The sequence below is a fragment of the Scardinius erythrophthalmus genome (genome assembly GCF_964197995.2).
Source record: "Scardinius erythrophthalmus genome assembly, chromosome: 4".
Classification (NCBI taxonomy): Eukaryota; Metazoa; Chordata; class Actinopteri; order Cypriniformes; family Leuciscidae; genus Scardinius; species Scardinius erythrophthalmus.
The window spans coordinates 11,740,455-11,761,425 of record NC_138224.1 but is presented as its reverse complement, the minus strand read 5'-3'; the positions used below and the strand labels follow the sequence as shown (position 1 = coordinate 11,761,425).

The following is a 20,971-nucleotide window of genomic DNA, read 5'->3' as shown; positions in this document are numbered from 1 at the left end:
TTTATGCAATAAACTAAAGTGGACTTCAGGTCCGCTGCCAACAACAAAAGATGCCATAGTGGATTGAAATTATATCTAGACTAGCCTATTATACATTTTCCCCAGTGATTAAAGGGCATTTTATACAGTAGCTTGCATTAACTGGATTAGACGCAGACAAGAACCAAATTAAATACATTGTAGAAAAGCTAGTTTGTGTCTTGGAATAATCTGACATTCAGTTAAACACAAGCAAAAGCACAGCGTTGTCATTTCAATCGCATGCACCATCAGTCATTCACACAGCAACTCAAAAATGATAATTTACTGCCATCTAGTGATACACATCAATCAAACAGACGAGGTGAAACATTTGTGATACCATATTGCCCTCTTATGGCTGTTTTTACTCTTAACAACGGCTATTTCACTCTTTTATCGTTTTGTTTCATCTCCAAAAGACTCGTAACAACTTTTTAACGAAAAGGAAATCAAAAGTACTCACCAAATGTGTGATTTTTATAGATAAAACGACGTATCCACATCCAATCTCGTCTTCGTCCTTCCATCACACACAATCAAGATTCATCAAGGCTTAATTGGAAACAGGTGAATGAGTTTTTTTTTTTTGAGAACTTTTATTTTGCATTAGTTTTAGTTTAAATGTCTCGTAGAAAATTACGAAGCCAAGTTAAAAGCAATGTAGTTTAATAGGTGTACACGAAAAACAGGATGTTTTGCCATCCAATATCTTTTAATTATTCTGACATTATAGAAAACATTTTATGAACATTAACAATAAAATATATTTTATTCCAGAAATAAAATAAATGCAGTAATATAATATATATATATATATATATATATATATATATATATATATATATATATATATATATATATATATATATATATATATATATATATATTTTTTTTTTTTTTTTTTTTTTTTATCACTCTCTCTCCTCTCCACCTGTAGCTGGTGTGTGGTGAGCCGTTGTACTGTGGCTGCCGTCGCATCATCCAGATGCTGCACACTGGTGGTGGTTGAGGAGAGATTCCCTGATATGATTGTTAAGCACTTTGGGTGTATAGTAGTACATATTAAAGCGCTATATAAATGCCTCATTCATTCATTCATTCATCCATTCATTAATTCATTCAAAACCTATAATAAAAATGCAATACATAATAAACATGATTTTTTTTATCTTTTTGTTGTTCTCTATTGCACCATATCTAATAAATAATTGTACTAATTGAATTGTAAATTAAATATACTATATATAAAATAAACTTATAAATACATTATTTGTTTGAAATTATTTGGTAATTTGTCAAATTAATTTAACAATATATATTTCAATTTTTTTATTCTCTGTTGTACCATATTTTAATAAACTTAATGAACTTTAATGCACCGTTCATGTGATTTTTTTTTTCAGTTTCATATTAACAATAAATAAATAGCCATATCTAATAAAAAATATTTTTTAAACACAAATGTAATCATTCATTTACAATTACATGTGAATTGTTCACTGTCTATTACCAGTTACAAATACACAAACAAAAAGCTTTTGCATATATATATATATATATATATATATATATATATATATATGAAGAGTTCAGATGCAAAAGCCTCTAAGTGCCATCTGAAATTTTCTTCTAGAATGATAATTTTTATCAAGCTCATATATTTAAGTTCAATAAATTCACTTAAATGGCAATGCAAATGTCCTATTAATTGCCATTTAAGTGAAATTACTTAACTAAAATATACAAGCTTTATAAAAATTATCATTCTAGAAGAAAATTTCAGATGTCTGAAATTAAAACTATATATATATAGTGCATATATATACTGTGAAACATCTATATATATATATATATATATATTAGAATCAATACATTCATTATTTTGACTAATTTGGTAATTTGACAAGACAATCAAAAAATATTTCTTTCTTTTGTTAATTCTCTGTCGAACCATATTTTAATGTACTGTGCATGAAAAAATATTTTTCCACAGTTTCATATTAACAAAAAATAAATATGTCAGGCCCAAGAAAAATGTGTATTTCCCGTACACTTCTTTGAAAGTGTAGTGTGTACTCTGTGCTGCACTATCATGTAGCGTAGCGTAGGCTCTAGTCTGTAGAATGAGAGAGAGGGAGGGGCGGGGTTTGTTCTGTGCACTTCGCTCGGGGCCGCGCATCAGCCGCTGAGCTGAGCCCAGGACGCGCGCACTTGCTGCTCGTTCTTTGTCCTCCATTGCAGCTGGTGTTCGCAGCTCCGCCGCACAGCGCAGGCCCGAAGTAGCGCAGCCGCTCTGAGGTTAGTGCCCTACCGCGCAATCTCCAGCCATTTCAGCCCCGGCGCAGCCGCACCAAACAACCCGGCAGCGTTTGTCTTTCACACACTCAGATGCAGATCGCGACGATGCGAAACAGAACTCGGGACGATATCGAAAGCACTTATCAGGATCGCAATTATTATATACCCCGCTCAAATTTGGGGCAAAATAATCATGGCGCTGTCGCAGGCCTTTGGCCTACTGAATTTAGATGTGCAATCGTAATCGCTCTTGTTTTGTCCAGATGCTAAATGGGTTTTCAGTGCTTGAGAGCTTGTGTTTATATGCTCTTGCTCGGGGAATCGGATTTGAATGCATGTTTCATGGCATATTAGCACAGAAGTGTTATCGATCAGTCGAGTGTTTAAATCGCTTTATACTGAGTCGTAAACGGTGCCCGGCTAAATTTTATTTAAAAGATAATTTCAGATGTTTTGAAGCTCGTCTGATTTTTTTTTACTGTCGTGTATGAAATAGCAGCTTGAAAAGGCTTCAGTGTTTAATGTTTCACTATTACAGTTCGCTGGCTTTGCACGTATTATTCACAGTTTGAAAATAACCGCCATTTATGTGTTTGTTATTAATGCTGGACGTCATTAACGTTAGTCTATATCGATTCAGTCATTTCAGATATATTTAAACCTACCTTTTATGGTGGCTATTATTGGTTGTTGACGTGTCTTTTGATATTTGGAAACGTTTTTGGTGATTTGGGCATATCATTTGTACCGTTTCCAGAACAGTAATAGTGTCAGGGCCATTGAACTGAACAGAGTGATGATGATGCAGCGCGACGCGAGCTGGTGTATTTATCTATGGATCATTCGTAGCACCTACGTCATCCTAAATAATTCATACATACGTTTTTATTTCTTATTTTTTTTAAATCCAAAACGTTTTAATAAATTTAAGCCATACTCCTTGCTGTGAGAGAAATGTCATTAGAATATCTTATTATTCAATAAAACTTAATTTAAAAATGTTCTCTCTCTGTGTCATTGGGTTTGTCATTGATAAAGCTTTGATTTCTTCCTATAAATAATTCCTGAGGTCTTTATTTACATGATTGTACATTGCTAAATTGTAATATGCACAGCAAAGGTATATGCTGTTAATAATTTCGAATGCTAACATATCCTTTTGGGTACAGAAAGCAGTCAGTCGTACAGACTACAGTCAAAACATTGTCACTGTAAAAAAAAAAAAAAGAATATATATATGAGAAAATTATATTGTTTATATGTGATGATTAGTGCCCCCTACTGGAGTGATGTTTAAATCAATAAAAATAGGTGCAGTGCTTTATGGAAATGGTTATTAGATAACTTTTGTGTGTATAAAAAGGAGACCCTTTTCCTGCACATTAAGTGTAAACTACTTAGGATAAATATCATATACATTTACAAATGTCATAGTTTGGGGGGCTGATTCTGATCACTTAATGACACTGAGATCACACTTTAGTGGCCCAGTTTACCTGGATTCTCCCCAGATTAAATGTTTTGTCATGATGTTTCAATATAAAACCACATCTGCCAACACTATACTAATAGAATACCATGTAAGTCTGATTCACATTACATAGGCTACTAGTAAAAAGTGATTTTAGTTGCTAATATAAGACAATGTAATAAGAGGATTCCTCCTTAAATATTTGAGTGAACATTTATATGCAAATGCTTATACAAATTAAAATACACTTGCGCACACATATATATTTGAGTACTTGGGCCACCTCAAAATATTAGGTCAATAACTCTCACCCTGACCTAATCTATTAATGTGAGCAAACCAGTTACTTGTGGAATGTGTGTGTGCTAATATACTGTTTATGTGTGTCTCAGTGTGTTTGAGAGAAACTGTATCGGGTGATGGAAGACCACACGGTGCATCAGACAGAGCACATGACCACTATCGAGGCCCATGCCGTCTCTCAGCAGGTCGGGCAGGTGCATGTCGCCACGTACACAGAGCACGGCATGCTGAGCGCTGATGAGGATTCGCCCTCCTCACCCGACGATGACGCTTATGATGACTCCGACATCCTCAACTCAACTGGAACAGATGAGGTCACTGCACATCTGGCTGCTGCAGGTCGGTTCCAGCATATTGTTATTGTGTACTGACTGTGACTAGTGGTTATTACACTGACCACTAGATGGTGAACTTGAACCATAAATTGGCTGCTGTCTTCTAGCTTAAGATAGAGCATGGTGCTAGCAATGTTACTCATTGCTTCAATTCCCAGTAAAATCACAAACAGCGTATATCCTGAATGATGTAGAATGTCTAAAAACATCTGATTTTATGCCCCTAATTCTTTTTCAGGACCTGTTGGCATGGCAGCAGCCGCCGCTGTAGCAACAGGGAAGAAACGTAAACGGCCGCACATCTTTGAATCAAACCCTTCAATCCGTAAAAGACAACAGACCCGCTTGCTTAGGTGAACTATATTCACAGTATTGTTCAATGAATTGGTATTAAAGGGATAGTTCACTTTGAAATTAAATTTTGGTATGTTTTAGCTTACCTCAAGGGCATCCAAGATGTAGGTGTCTTTTTTTCCACAGTAGTTTAAATTTTGATATTTTTAGGTCAAACCGTTCTTGTCTGTCAGTCATATAATGCAGGTCTGTGGTCACTGTCTCAAAGAGCATGCACAGAGTCCAAATTAAAACAATTCCCCATCGTCCAAATAAAACAATTCCCCATCGCAAGTACACATTGATGGCCTAAGACACGAAACGAGCGGTTTGTGTGAGAAAACGAATATGCACCAGTCTGCGCACATGTCACACACCAGGATGCGCGCGCGCGCGCCCTCAGATCACTTGGACGTGGCTGTGTATAAGAGGTCAAAACGATATAAATACTGTTCGTTTTCTCACACAAACCGCTCGTTTCGTGTCTTAGGCCATCAATGTGTACTTACGATGGGGAATTGTTTAATTTGGACGATGGGGAATTGTTTTAAATTGGACTCTGTGCATGCTCTTTGAGACAGTGACCATAGACCTGCATTATATGACTGACAGACAAGAACGGTTTGACCTAAAAATCTAAAAATTGAAACTACTGCGGAAACAAAGACACCTACATCTTGGATGCCCTTGAGGTAAGCTAAAACATACCAAAAATGTAATTTCAAAGTGAACTATCCCTTTAAGTATCAGTGGTTTCTACAACATAACAGGTTCTGTACTCATAAAACGAGGCATTGGAAAGTTTGTAAGAACATCAGGAGTTTATTTAAATAACACTTGACAACTTAGTGTTAACTAATAATTGTTGCAAACTGGTACTACCAATAAAATATGAGTGCATTCCTGGAACTGGGTGTCGTTACACTACATCCTTATGCATCGCTTTCTGCCAGGACTTTTACGGGCTTTTCCCAAATCACGGAAGTGACCTCGACGACCGGGTTAGCAGTAGCATTAGCCATCAGGCAAGTGTTATTTAAATAAACTCCTGATGTACTTACAAACTTTCCAATGCCTCGTTTTATTAGTACAGAACCTATATGTACTACTGTATAAGTTTGGTACCATTCTGGGCATTATTAGTGGGGTAATTTACGAGATACATCCTTGGATCCATTAGCGCCTGCACTAAGCCATTCGGCTGATATCTCTAAATAAGCTCTAACTTTAATAATGTTCGACCAAAAAAGCTTCTGGGGGGGTGTTTGTCTCGAGGTCATTGTGCAAAGGACCCTAGGTTGAAATTACTCCGAACCATCCCTTTAACATTAACTAAGATTAATAAATGCTGTAGAAGTATTGTGCATTGTTAGTTAATGTTAATTAATGTAGTGAACAATGAAACCTTATTGTAAAGTGTTTGCATGATTTTTCCGAATTGTAGTTAAAGGGGGGGTGAAATGCTCATTTTCACTCAATCTCCTGTTAATCTTGAGTACCTATAGAGTAATATTGCATCCTTCATATCTCCAAAAAGTCTTTTGTTTTATTATATTTTTAATTGAAAGATAGGCTGTACCGAGTCTTTCCGGAAAAAAAACGAGCGGCTGGGGGCGGGCTGTGTGGGCGGTGTGCTATAGCTGTGCTAACCGATCTAACAACAACACAGAGAGACATTTGAAGTAGTTTACTCACCGCATGCGACAGCGAACCTTTATCATTGTGACTGCTCGATCCTTAAGCATTAGACGATCTGCAAATCCGTCGATCTGGGCTTTAAAACAATCATCGTCGAAATGCAGGGAACAACAGTCTTACACAACTCCGTTTATGCTCAGGAAAACAAACTCCATCCACGGGTTCCTTAACGCTGGGTTCTTTGGGAATCTGTGAAGGGTTGTCTTGCCCTGGCAACCAAAAACACACTTCTTTGGTGACATTGACTTCCCAAAAGCCGGGCAGGGCGCTTTGATGGCGAACTGCTTTCACTCTCTTGCTCTAGTCTACGAGTGCGCGCGCGCCCACGATCTTACCGGAGAAGTGCCCTTAGGACCCATATAAGGAAATTCCGTTACATCTGACGTCACACATACCCATACTCGAAAAAAACTTTCCGAAACTTGTGACAAACCGGAAGGACAATTTTTGGAACAGAAATACTCCTTCAAACGTACAATTTAATTTTTGAAACTTTGTCCATGTTTAGCATGGGAATCCAACTCTTTAACAGTGTAAAAAACTCAGTATGCATGAAATAGCATTTCACCCCCCCTTTAACAATAACAACACTGACTCTTACTATGTCTGTAGGAAGCTGAGAGCGACTCTAGACGAGTACACGACACGGGTTGGCCAGCAGGCTATTGTGTTGTGCATCTCTCCCTCTAAACCGAACCCTGTGTTTAGAGTATTTGGAGCGGCACCATTAGAGAATGTGGTGAGTATTTTTACTCTGCATTTCCTCTTCATAGCATTTGCACTGTTTCTGATTTTGACCCTTGTTTTGTTTTGATGTCCTGTGATCAGGTGAGGAAATACAAAAGCATGATTCTGGAGGATCTGGAAAACGCCCTGGCTGAACATGCGCCCCCTGGTGGTGGGGAGCTCACCTCTGAATTGCCTCCACTGACTATTGACGGCATACCAGTGTCTGTTGACAAGATGACACAGGTGGGCACCAGGTGGCGCTATTAGCCAGGAATTTTCTGCTTTGCCATGCAAATGAGCTTTTTCTAGACTCGTGCAGCAGCATTTAAGTCGTCTCACTTCAACCACTACAGGGCTTTAGCACAGGTTACTTTTACTTTTTGGTCTGGTGTAAGACCACATAACCAGTACAGCCACTTCATTTACCAGCTAGCCCATTACTCACTACCCCACATGCTGTGTGCTGATAGCTGATGTCCCTCAGGATAGACACACCTTGCTTGGGTTGTGGCAGTTGGAGGCAGGTCTGTGCAGGGATCATCAGGTGAGCTTGTACGCGCGAGTAATTATCCGGCACATCGTGCCCGAGCACAGGGGTTTCTGATTGGCTCCCAAGTGGATTAAGAGCAGAGCAGGGGGAGGGAATGGGCAGCTGATCGGTGTGTTTGGGGCGTGAGATTCCTCTTAATGCCTTCGCCATGTAATTAGACCATCTGCACAAACACAAGGAAGAGCCTACAACTCATGATGCCACTGTGGACAATCTGTTACATGACTTTGAACCCTGTACTTAACATCAGTATTTATTAAGTTCAGGTTTTAGCTGTTATCAAGATTTATTTGTGTTTATTGAGATTTTTAAATTGTTTTATTAATATATATACACTACTGGGCATAAGTTTGGAATTATTGCTATTTTTAATGTTTTTGAAAGAAGTCTCTTATGCTCATCAAGCCTGCATTTATTTGATAAAAAAACAGTAATATTGTGAAATGTTCTTACAATTTAAACTAATGGTTTTCTATTTGAATATACTTTCAAATATAATTTATTCCTGTGATGCAAAGCTGAATTTTCAGTGTCCCATGATCCTTCAAAAGTCATTTGAATATGCTGATTTATTATCAATGTTGGAAACAATTGTGCTGCTTAATATTTTTATAACCTTCTTTGATGAATAAAAAGTAAAAAAAAGAACAACCTTTATTTAATATAGAAATCATTTGTAACAATATACACTTGTTCAAAAGTTTTATTTTTTTGAAAGAAATTAATACTTTTATTCTGCAAGGGTGTGTTAAATTGATTTTTTTTTAAAAAGTGATAATTATATTGTTAGAAACTATTTCTATTTTGAATAAATGCTGTTTTGTTCAGCTTTGGATCAAAGAAATAATTTATATTTTAAAGTATATTAGAATAGAAAACCATTATTTTAAATTGTAATAATATGTCACTATATTACTGGGGTTTTTTTTTTTTCTGTATTTGTGATCAAATAAATGCAGGTTTGATGAGCATAATAGACTTCTTTCAAAAAACATTAAAGGGTTAGTTCACCCAAAAATGAAAATTCTGTCAGTAATTACTCACCCTCATGTTGTTCCAACCCCGTAAGACTTTCGTTCATCTTCGGAACACAAATTAAGATATTTTTGATGAAATCTGAGAGCTGGATCACTCCTCCTGCAGGCTTATGGACACTATAACTGGCCCAGAAAATGTATTAAAGACATTGACAAGAATACGTTTTGTGCGCAAAAACAAACAAAAATAACGACTTTATTCCACTTTTCATTTCCTTCTCTTTGGGCCTCGAGTCTTTTTACGTAGTGTAATAGCGTAGCGCGTCTGTGTTTCACGTCACCACGTATCACACATTACCAGAGTCGCCCAATAGTGAGCCTACGTGGTGACGTGCAACACAGACGCGCTACGCTATTACACTACGTAAAAAGACTCGAGGTCCAGTGAGAAGGAAATGAAAAGTGGAATAAAGTCGTTATTTTTGTTTGTTTTTGTGCACAAAAAGTATTCTTGTCGCTTTATAAACTTAAGATTGAGCCACTGGAGTCACTTGGACTATATTAACGATGTCTTTAATACATTTTCTGGGCCAGCAAGTTAAGGTGTCCATAAGCCTGCAGGAGGACTGATCCAGCTCTCAGATTTCATCAAAAATATCTTAATTTGTGTTCCGAAGATGAACGAAAGTCTTACGGGGTTGGAACAACATTACTGACAGAATTTTCATTTTTGGGTGAACTAACCCTTTAACAATGGTAATTTTTATATATATATATATATACGTTTTTTTAAATGCTTATCTAGCAATCACAACTGGAAGAATCTTAGAAATTAATTGGTCAAAAACTTTTTTTTCTCCTGGAAATCCTTCTCTACTAGCTGTTCGCCATGTTGTTGTCTGTCACCGTCCAATGTCAGGCTTACAGGAAGTGTTTGTGACAGTGAGAGAGTGGGAGGGGGTGGGGGGAGAAGCTCTTTTGGGAACTGATTTATTCCTCCCAAGCCAAATTTAGCCTGTGATGTCGAGGTGAACAGACGTTGCTACAGAGTGCTGTGCAGTTCAATCCCTGGCCTGCCTACGGAATTACCAAGGGCACTGAGGGCACTGGGATAAACTCCACCCCTACCCACAGGACAGAGCTGTTGCTGGGCTAATGGACTGCCCCATACAACTCAGTGTTATTTTAAAAAGTCAATGGACTCATTCAGGCAAAAAAAAAAGAAAAGCCCCTTGATTGTCGTGTTTAATACCTTAACAATTCCTTACTAACACTTTTTTAGATTACAACTTTAAGCCCGTTAAAATACATTTCAAATCTAACCAAAAGCAATATGGCATCATTGCAAAATTCGTTACTGAATTTTCAATTGTTTTTTTCCCCCTTGCATTTATTATTTCTATTTCTTGGTTTTATTGATTTGTATTTATACTGATTTTTTTTATTTATTTTTCCTTTCATCTATTTAACCATTCATTGCCATCTTTAAACTTTAAAGAGACAGCACAAATACCTTGTTTTTTTTACATTAATGTGGTAGTTATGTGTCTTCAGTGTCATATGAACCTTCAGAAATCATTCTAATATGCTGATTTGTTGCTCAAGAATTTTTTTTTTAATCAATATTAAAAACATTTGTGCTGCCTGCTTAATATTTTTCTGAAAACCGTAATGCAGTTTTTCAGGACTCTTTGATGAATAGAATTCATTTATTTTAAATAGAAATCTTTTTAATCAATCTTACTGACCCCAAACTTTTGAACAGTAGTGTACCAACCTTAAAAGTGTTAATTAATTTACTTGTTGTCTACATAATCTATAGTGCAGTGGTGTATGTTCCATCTTCTCAATCTCCTGTGCAGTGGAGCCTCACCCATAGATTAATCTTTAAATAGAAACCTAATAGTCTACTTTTAGCTTTTCACAAGCTATACGTGTCGGCAGACTGTCTGCACTCAGTTGCAGAAGGAAGGGGAAAATCAATGGCTTGCTGTTTCCAAACTCTCTTCTCACAAATTTAATTTTTTCCAGAGGCCGTCGTGCGCTCTGCCACTCCCAGTTTAAAATCTCCCACAGTGATTGTGCGCTCTTTGTTGCTTTTTCAGGCCCAGCTCAGAGCGTTCATTCCTGAAATGCTAAAGTATTCCACTGGCCGTGGGAAGCCTGGCTGGGGGAAAGAGAGCTGCAAGCCCATCTGGTGGCCGGAGGACATTCCTTGGGCCAACGTACGCAGTGACGTCCGAACAGAGGAGCAGAAACAGAGGGTAGTGTTGGGGGCTCACACTAGGACTGGGGCGTAAAGAAGTAACACTACAGAATATTTTTGACCAACAATATATAGAATATGGTTAAAGTTCAAAACTAAATGTATATATTTGCTTAAAATGGTAAAACATTATATTAAAGTGTGTAGAATTATATATTATTCATTATATATATATATATATATATATATATATATATATATATATATATATATATATATATATATATATATAAGAAAAATACAGTATAAATTTAGATTAAAATAAGAATGTAATATTTTAATAAATTTAAATGATTAAATATAGAACAATTACAATATAAAACAATATAAAACATTATATTAAAGTGTGTAGAATTATATATTATTCATTATATATTCATATATAAGTATTTATATATGAAGAAAAATACCGTATACATTTAGATTAAAATAAGAATGTAATATTTAATTAAAATATAGAACAATTACAATATACAGTACTAAAGCAGCAGTATTTACCAACATATATTTTTACTAAAACATTTAATTCTATGATAAGTGTTACGAGTGATGACAAATGAATTGTTGAATCAGCCACACCATAGTTTAGTCAGCTTTCCACAAGATGGCATCTGAATTGAAGCAAATGCGCTAAAGCTTGCATCATTTTGATTTATCGAGAGCTTATTTCCGTTGGAAACAGGTGTCATGGACGCAAGCCCTGAGGACTATCGTTAAAAACTGCTATAAGCAGCATGGGAGAGAGGACCTGCTCTACGCCTTCGAGGACCAGATCACCCCACAGCAAGTTGCCACAACAGCCACTCACAGCATTGCACACCTAGTGCCGTCACAGACCGTAGTGCAGACGATCAGTAATCCTGATGGAACCGTCTCGCTCATACAGGTGAGCTCAGGTCCCAGTTGTGGGAACAACGACACGGTTGTTTTTGACTACAGTATATACAAGATCCACTGGAGGACTTCATTTAGAGTAGAGGGAGATCATAATATAAAAAAATAACTAATATGTACTATTTACGTCAACATGACATCAAATATTTACCGTTTACTGCCTTAATACACGTAATTGGTCTGATTGTGTATAAACGTGTGTATATGTATGTGTGTCATAACCCTATATATATATACATACATACATACACATGTATATATATTTCTAAAACATTAAAAAGGTTAAATTGATTAAAAAGGTCATTTTTGTTATGCTAATAAGATTTATAGTTTTTTAAAAAGTATTAAATAAGAAAAAGTAAAGATTTTCACCAGCGGTCACATTACAGTATCCTAATGTCCAAATTTGAACTAATCAAAAGGTTGGCACTGGAGCCACGGTAGCAACACTGGCAGATGCGTCAGAATTGCCAGGCACGGTGACAGTCGCCCAGGTGAATTACTCCACAGTGACAGATGGAGAGGTAATGTCAACGCACACTTCCTTATCTGAATATTCCGTGAGTTTGCATGTTCTGTACTGTCCTTATACGCACACACTGTGCTTTTAGGTCACATATCTCCCTTCACACCTATTATTGTTATTTCGTCTCTAAGGTGGAGCAGAATTGGGCCACACTGCAGGGAGGCGAGATGACCATCCAGACCACGCAAGCGTCGGAGGCCACGCAGGCTGTGGCTTCCTTAGCCGAAGCTGCGGTTGCTGCATCACATGAGATGCAACAGGGGGCAACTGTTACCATGGCACTCAACAGGTACTCATGGGAAGTAGAGGTGAAGCTGGGGTTGGGGAGAGAGAAAGGAAATACTGAACCGCAGGAGCTTCTAGGTGCAGGTTTAAGTCCCCAGGGTCTTATTAACAGGCCTCACCTGAGCCTGTTCTCCTGTTTATCACAAGGAGGTAGCAGCAGCAGCAGCTCAGAAATACAGCACAGCGGGAACAATTGGATCATACTCCATTCCCACAACAATTAGGCTGAGGAGGCATTGTTTTCTGCTCAACAGTCTTCATTAAAGCAGTAAAATCTACCATCAGTCTGCTTAGCACAGTCAGGACATCTACAAATGGGATCAAAAAAAGTTTATTTTCGTCTACTAAAGCCCCGTAGCACTGTAAATAGCCCTCTTTTTTTGTCAGTTTCTCAAAAGGAATCGGGATAGACAGTTTTTGGACTCTATTTGGATTGGAAGCCCATTTCTGCCACATAAGAAAAAAAAATCATGCTTTGTTTGAATTTCAAATTATAAAATAAAAACTCATGATCATGTAGTAAGTCATAATTTAGAGTTTTGTCAATTTTCTTTATCTCAGAATGTCCATTTTGGAGATTTATCTCATAATTATGACTTAGAAAGTTGAAATTGCAACATACTGTTGTAATTTACTTGTCAATTTCATCTTTTCTTGTAGTTTTGGAAATGTTATGACAGACTTAGTATGTCATCATTTTTATTTTTTATATAATTTTGACTAATTATGAAGTTAGATAAAGTCTTGTGATGAAAATGTCTAAACATTTTGTCCAAATATGACTTTTTATCTCACAATTTTGACTTGGTGTCAGTTTCAACTTTTTGTTACTTTCGAAATACTGTCATATTTTTCATCGGTAACACTTGGTTGTGTTAAGAATAAACCACCAATTTATCTACCATACTTTTGTTGCATACAGTTACTGTAGACTACAACAGATTTAAACATGGATAAATGGTTATCAACAGGGTCGCTGAAAAGGACAAATGCAGAAGTTTCTTCATCTACAAGTAAGGATAAATCTTCAGCAATGCATGACATCAAAAAGACAAAAAAATAAAGGCTAAATTCAGTAGTGACAACCTAGCTAGTCTTCACATGTGTGGGAGTGGAGAACAAGCAGCTACCGCTCTGTTGCTGAAATGTAGCTTTATATTATTTAGCTTATTTTAGGGTTGATTTCCACATTATTTGACCAGATTAAGCTTTACATACTTTCTCTTCAGCCTGACATACAGTGCTTAGTAAATGCTAAACAACATCTACATTTGCATTAGGTAAGTCACAAAGATTTTAGTTTACAAGGTCTAATTGTTATGCCAGAGTCTCTTAAGGCTTGGCCAGGCCTTGTTCTAGAGCAGGGATGTCCAATCCTGCTCCTGGAGGGCCACTGTCCTGCAGAATTTAGCTCCAACCCCAATAAAACTCACCTGAACCAGATAATCAAGGTCTTACTAGGCATTCTAGAAACTTCCAGGTAGGGGTGTTGAGGCAGGCTAGAGCTAAACTCTGCAGGACAGTGGCCCTCCAGGACTGAGTTTGGACACCCCTGTTCTAGAGGGTGCTAAGCAACCTCAAACGAAAGCAAGAGCCTCCACAGTAGAAGCTGTAATAACAGGATATTGGCGAAACAGAATTGGCAAACATATTTGTGTTTGCGCTCTAAAGAGCGTCAAATGTTTCTATTTACAACGGGCTTTTTCAGTGTTGAGCAATGTAGCCAATCACAGACATATCTGTTGATTTCTTGAACTCAATGGCCAATCAGGGCTGTTTAAGTTAGTCAGAATCCACTCACCGCTCAGTTTTTGTTCAGTGCTGAATTATGCAAGCTAGCGAATCCTCTCATTTTAACAAACAGAGTGTAGACAGCTTTGATTAACTGTCACGTGCACGCTGCAAATGCCGAATTCACTCTCGAAATTGCACTGATTGACATAGTGACCATTGCAATGGACAGGACAAAAATCTGATATGTGCATTAAGGCTAGATCACACGATTTGATTCTGGAATCGGGCCTGGGCTTGGTAACCCATCTACTTATGTGTCAGAAATGGGCGTCCGTATTTTGGACATCTATCAAGAGAGCAAGAAGAACTTGTTTAGGACAGTGGTTATCTCTCTGGTTCCTCTTGAGTGACTTCCTGCACTAGGGGGCAGTACACACCAATTCACATCAATACGTCTTAAATCCTGTATAAAGCATTGCATGTTTCTGAAAGCTGGGATATTGTGAGATTATTTCCTTAATTTACATCTGTGTGTTGCAGTGAAGCTGCAGCTCACGCAGTGGCGACATTAGCGGAAGCGACTCTTCAGGGCGGAGGACAGATCGTGTTAGCGGGAGAAACGGCGGCCGCAGTAGGAGCTTTAACTGGAGTTTCGGATGGCAGTGGTATGAACCCCTGCTCTATATCACCAGCATCCACACACTCAAATACATAACAAACAGGAAAGTGTGGGGTGGGCAAACATATGATGAAACGTCCCTTTCGTCATCACTCATCTAGCATGTGAGGGAACGTATTGGGCTCATGTAAGGTGTGTTAGAGCTTGAGGAAGTCTGTGGAGGTCTATTGTAATCCCCGGGGTGTTTGTGGGACAGATGGTGACTCCAGCTTCTACACTTCTTGCTAATCCTTGCTTTGACTCAACCACTAAGCGTTCTGCATATGCACGGCACCCTCTAGTAGTGCTGCTTACACATGCATTAGAAGCCATTTTACAAGTGCAGTGCTAATGTGTACTATAGGCATTCATTACAGCGTATTGAAATGGCACTACACGTTTCCTTTTTTAGCTATGCTAAACTAGGTTAGATTGAAAAGCTAGAAAATCAACAGAAGTTTATGTATTTTTCTCTTCTGACCATGACATCCTTCATTTCCATTATGTGACGCATTTCTGTGGAAAATTGTTGCAAGAGCAAGTTGATTTTGATTTGATTATGGCCAATAATCTAAAAATGTCAATCTAAATTCATTAACGCTTTATAATAAGCTTCCGTTTTTTAACATCAGTTAACTACATTACATTAAATACCAATGAAAAATACTTTTAAATTATTTATTCATCTTAGTTTGTTCATTTCAACATTTTCAAATACATTAATACAATCAAATGTTGTATCTGTTAATATACAGTTAACATGAACTAATAATAAACTAATGGGACCGCATTGTTAAGTGTTCAAAATTATATAGTAATTTAAAATAATACACTAAATAAATTAACAATAACACTAAAACCTAAAATAATTTAAATGCTACAAGTGAATTTATGCAATACATAAGGTACAGTATGAAAAATGGATTTTTCTAAAGATTTCATTATCCACTGTTTCAGATCCATATTGGTTGGAGTAAGAGAAACTTGCTGAAAATAACTTTTTGCCTTCATGATTGTGGCGTTCATATTAAACAAACTTTATTATAATAAATTATTCAATTCTAAAATGCATTCTTTGGATGGACATTCGGTTAGTGGCGTATGCTTTGTCGGCTATAGGAACATTCAATTAAAGATTCCAATTTAAAGATTAAGATCTTTTAATATCATTCAATATCTACCGATAAATCAGCTGACAATCGATATAGTGCATCTTTTTTCTAATATACACTAATGATTCGTTCAATAACAATAAGACCAAGAACATCCATTCAGAAAGTAAATGGGGTCCAAATTGCTTTAATGTTGATTTTAATGGGTAAAATGGTTCTACTCAAAAGTTGGTCCAATCATACCTGCCCATTTCCAAGTGACCTATCGTACCTAGTGTCCTGGCTTACTCCATTGCCCCCAATGACCAAAGAGAAGCCCCCCCCCCTAACCCCCAAGGAACCCTCTTAAAGGGCTTTGATCCTCTCCATTATCAGAGCATAGTCTAATCACAGAGCCAGCTGTCAGCACCAGGAAGCCCAGTCTATAAAACACACACACAATCTCACATGACATTAAGAGAATAGACAGGAGCAAGGGCTGTATTTAAACATAAAAGCTGATTAGCAGGCATTAAAACTACAATTAAAGACATGGGCGTCAGGCCTTACCCCACTCTTGGTATTAATATATGACCACTGCCGTTAATTTTTTTTTTCTTTTAATATTTTATATAATTGAATCGTTAAGTTTATTAGCAATTCTACATATGCATGAAATGATGTCCTACATATTGAACTATACTTTTTAGTCCCGCAGCCCTTTTATACTCGCTATCTCTTGATTGACCATCTGTTGGCCTTATGAGTCCCGGAGATCCACCTCTGCCTAAAACGAGGCCCTCTCTGTTAAGCTGCGCAATTAAACCCAATTTACGCTTCAGCACGGGGAGGTTTGGGAGAGCGTAGTCAACAACAGACAGACACTTGACGGACAGCCAGTGTTTATTGACCTTATTCAATCAGTGAAATGGCAGTGCGGGTGCAGCTTTGAAGTGGCTGGTCTGAGGGAATCGTGACTGATTTCTGTTTCCTTTCCCAATGCCCCTTTATCGCTCCATAAGCCTCGTAGAAACCCTCAATGTCAGAGTGACTGAGGGTTTGTAGGCTCTTCACTCAAAAAAACAATGCTTCCAAACTCCCCGTCAATTATTGAGACACAATGTGATTAAGAGAAATTAGAGTCGTCTGTATCCCACGTGGAGTAACTGATTTTCCCCTTGAATCTCATAAAAACATGTTGCTGTTTTCATCAAAAGAAAAATATATGTGTATATGTATATAAAAAAAACATATATACAGTGTGTGTGTGTGTGTGTATATATATATATATATATATATATATATTATATTTATACTATAGTAATAACTATAAATGATGCATAATGTAACTAAATCAAACCCTCATCCTAACCCAATAGTTAGTCAATGTAGTTAATTTTTAGGTAACACTTTATTTTACAGTGTCCTTGTTACATATGTTACATGCACTTACCATAGTAATAACAGTAAATTATGCATAATTGCATGCAATTAACCCTAAACCAAATCCTAATCCTACCCTAACCCTATAGTAAGTACATGTTGTTAATTATTATTACTCAGTACTTAAATATATAATTACACTGTAACAATGACACCTTCAAATAAAGTGTGATCTCATTGTTATTATAAGCACTTTCTAAATTAAAGTGAAAATAATATATTTATTTATTAGAATTTACAATCATTCAAATTGGGTTAAGAGCTTAATTATCATAGCCTCATTAATGCTTTTTTCTTTTTTTTTATGAACGTTTAATGACGGGTTCTGTGAGATTCACCCTAAGAATCCATTAAATAATTCTGCGGGGAACAAGTCAAAATCATTTTCCATGCCTGTTTAAGATACATTTAAGCTCAAAACTGATCTACTTTTTGCGTTAAGCTGCGATTAAAGGGAACATTTAGCTTGGGGAGATTGTGCCGGCATGAATAGTTAACTAACTGACAGCCTAAATGACGACTTTGAAATATGAGCCTTTCTTTGAGATGCTGGGACAGAGTAGCATCGTTTCAGAATCAGCACGCTTTCAGAGAATGAACACGACGCGCAAGTCCCGCGGCCGGCAGGTACGCAACCGCAAGACTTTCTCGATGGGTTTACGAGTCACGGTTAGTTTTGACCTTTCGCTTTGCCCATATGAGCAGGTTGCTCACCCTCCTGCCCCGTGTGACTGCAGCAGTAATCCAGGCTGCTCCGCTCACAGCTGGGCGGGGAAACCGAGGTAGATTGAGAAAGAGAGAGGGGTTTAACCTCGAGTCGGAGAGGGAGAGAGAGAAGCGGAAGAAGGGAGTGGCCGCCTCAATTACTCCATTGTTCCGCATTGCAGTGTGATGCTCTAGCCCAGCCCTGGCCACGTAGCGTTCAAACTCTTAACATGGCCGCTCGATTACGCACTTCAAAACTCCCCTCCCTCCCAACTGTCTCAAATGACAAGTTACGTGCATCCCAAACCACTATTCCGCTGACGACATCACAGTTCTGTGAAGAGTGACCGAAATGGGTTTATACACACAGAAGTTGTCACATATGTAACGGGTGTTTGTGTCATCCCAGGTCTCGTCCAGATTCCAGTCAGCATGTATCAGACGGTCGTCACCAGTTTGGCCCAGGGAAATCGACCCGTTCAGGTGGCCATGGCTCCCGTAGCCACGCGCATCGACAACACGGTAACACTTGACGGACAGGCGGTGGAAGTGGTGACCCTAGAACAGTGACATACTCTACCCCTGCAGATGTGTGGGACAGGAAATTCAGCGCCTATGTGAAGTGGCCGCTGGAGTATAGTGTAAAAATAATATTTGAACCTGTTCACATACGTCTGCAGGGGTCGGATGGCTTTTTCCTGTTAATATTATTGTTGTTATTTTTTTACATTGTACACAGTTCATTGTCCTATTATTATTTTTTTCCCTAGTGTTGTTAAATATGTTAATGTTAGTTTTTTTTGTTTTGTTTTTTTAAGCTGATGTTTGATAAATGTATTGCAACAAAAGAAATGTATCCTCAACAAAAGAAAACAAAATCAACCAAATTTTCAGCTTTCAAAAACTGGCATAATTTGTTCCTTTCTCCCCAGATAAGTCTTTCTTGATATGTTTTCTCCTAAGTTTTAATCTAGGTATATATATATATATATATATATATATATATATATATATATATATATATATATATATATATATATATATATATAGTGAACCATCTTGTGCCATATTTGAATCATTTCATTAATATATTATGTGAAAATTGCATTACGATTTTAGTGTTAGATTCCATTGACTACTGAGATGACATGCATGTTTTTTTTTTGTTGTTTTTTTTGTCTTTTGTCAGGCTGTATAATGTAGAATTCTCTTTGTATGCATTTCACATTAACTCCCAATGTAAAAAAAATGGTATGACCTTGAATGATTGTGTGGTGTATTAAATGAGACCACCGTTTCCTGTCGGTACAGAAGAACACTGGCGCTCAGTGCTGTCTATAGACTTTCACTGAATTGTACTATTAATCCATAACTATAAATGTCGACGACTTACCAATGACGAGGCTGAAGATGTAGCACTCCGTATCATTCAACTTTTATACTTCAGATCATGAACAGACTTTACATATTCACGGTATATTAGCATCTTGTTTTGAAACTGCTGGGGAAAATGTTTTATTTATTTTTTAATTTATTTTTCTTTAATGTTTTTGGTTAGACGTGCACTCATATCTTTAGATTAACACGAAATCACACATTGAAAGAGCTCAAGATATGACACAGGGCATATTTTGAATTCTGATGTTATTGCATATATTGCCAAGAACCATAAATTCATATCTCTTTCTTTATCTCACAGGCTCTTGTTGTATTGTTTCCACAATGCAAATTCGTGTGTCAAATATGGATGTTTTGTTACTGTTAATCACCTCTTCCACTCATAACCCGCTCTGTCAAGTTTTCTGCTCCTGGTCGGTTTGAATTTTTATACGTCTGTAAGACTTCACGCAATGAGTTCCTTTTTATGTAAAATATGTAAAATAGAAGGTTGATGAAACCGAACTCTCCCATGTTGCCGGTGAAAGAATGATGGTAACATTGACAGAGTTTGTCTTTCCCTTTTTATCCAGTCTTGGAAATAAAGTGGCCACTATTCAGAATTGTGTTTTTGAAAATTATTACAGAAATATAATCACTGCTGACACAAGAAAAGTGCTTGAATGCTTTAATAATAATACAAGTACTAGGTTTCTGATTAGAACAGTTTATTAAGGAAATTCATTGTGCTGTTATAGTTCAATATACTCCAATATTAAAAAGTTTATAGTTGGCCTGTGCAGTGGGATCAACAGGTTTTTAGCACAACTGGAAATGCTGTATTGACCAGTTGTCATTCAGACACCATCATAAATCCCCAAATTTGAGAATAAATCCAATATTGAAGTTAGTCATCTGTCTTATGTCAAGGTCACTAGTCACTTGTTTTTATGAAGTTGAGTAATCTCATCACGAAAACTCCTTGACCTCTTTACAACAAAACACACGGTCACATCCGCACCCCACCTCCAGCTTGTTGTGATGGATGGGGCTCCTGTTGCATCATAAGCCCTGATCCCTCCCTCCTGGCTAAAACCTGGATTTAAGGCCCGTGTCCTTCTGCCTAGGGAGGAGCAGGGAAACGCACTAATCCATCAGGCACCGCACACATCCCAGCGTCCCACTCCACTTCCAGATTATCAGCGCGGAGCTCCACGGTCGGAGAGAGATATGAAGCATGCGACTGTAATCCCTATCAAACCACATCCGTTCTGAGC

At 37.4% G+C, this 20,971-nt stretch overlaps 1 protein-coding gene across 4 annotated transcripts; it reads left to right on the top strand.

Annotated features, from left to right (window-relative positions):
- Positions 1–2,195: 2,195 nt before the first annotated feature.
- nrf1 (nuclear respiratory factor 1) lies at positions 2,196–20,317 on the top strand. 4 transcript variants are annotated; one of them, XM_081364245.1, is made up of 13 exons: positions 2,196–2,319; positions 4,183–4,432; positions 4,667–4,781; positions 7,072–7,198; positions 7,288–7,431; positions 10,821–10,979; positions 11,664–11,867; positions 12,298–12,399; positions 12,533–12,690; positions 13,658–13,699; positions 14,961–15,085; positions 18,727–18,839; positions 20,017–20,317. In XM_081364245.1, exons 2-13 carry the CDS (start codon positions 4,210–4,212, stop codon positions 20,080–20,082), a joined length of 1,578 nt encoding a protein of 525 aa, XP_081220371.1. In that variant the 5' UTR covers positions 2,196–2,319; positions 4,183–4,209; the 3' UTR covers positions 20,083–20,317. The 4 variants fall into 4 exon arrangements, with proteins under 4 accessions (XP_081220371.1, XP_081220373.1, XP_081220372.1 ...); XM_081364247.1 differs by lacking the exon at positions 13,658–13,699; XM_081364246.1 differs by lacking the exon at positions 20,017–20,317 and having other exon boundaries at positions 18,727–19,178.
- Positions 20,318–20,971: the final 654 nt, after the last annotated feature.

Excerpts from the sequence above, each read along its gene's own strand:
- nrf1 (XM_081364245.1), top strand. The coding sequence starts at position 4,210 with ATGGAAGACCACACGGTGCATCAGACAGAGCACATGACCACTATCGAG. Across the intron at positions 4,433-4,666 it reads TGCACATCTGGCTGCTGCAG|GACCTGTTGGCATGGCAGCA; the intron begins GTCGGTTCCAGC and ends ATTCTTTTTCAG. Across the intron at positions 4,782-7,071 it reads CAACAGACCCGCTTGCTTAG|GAAGCTGAGAGCGACTCTAG; the intron begins GTGAACTATATT and ends CTATGTCTGTAG.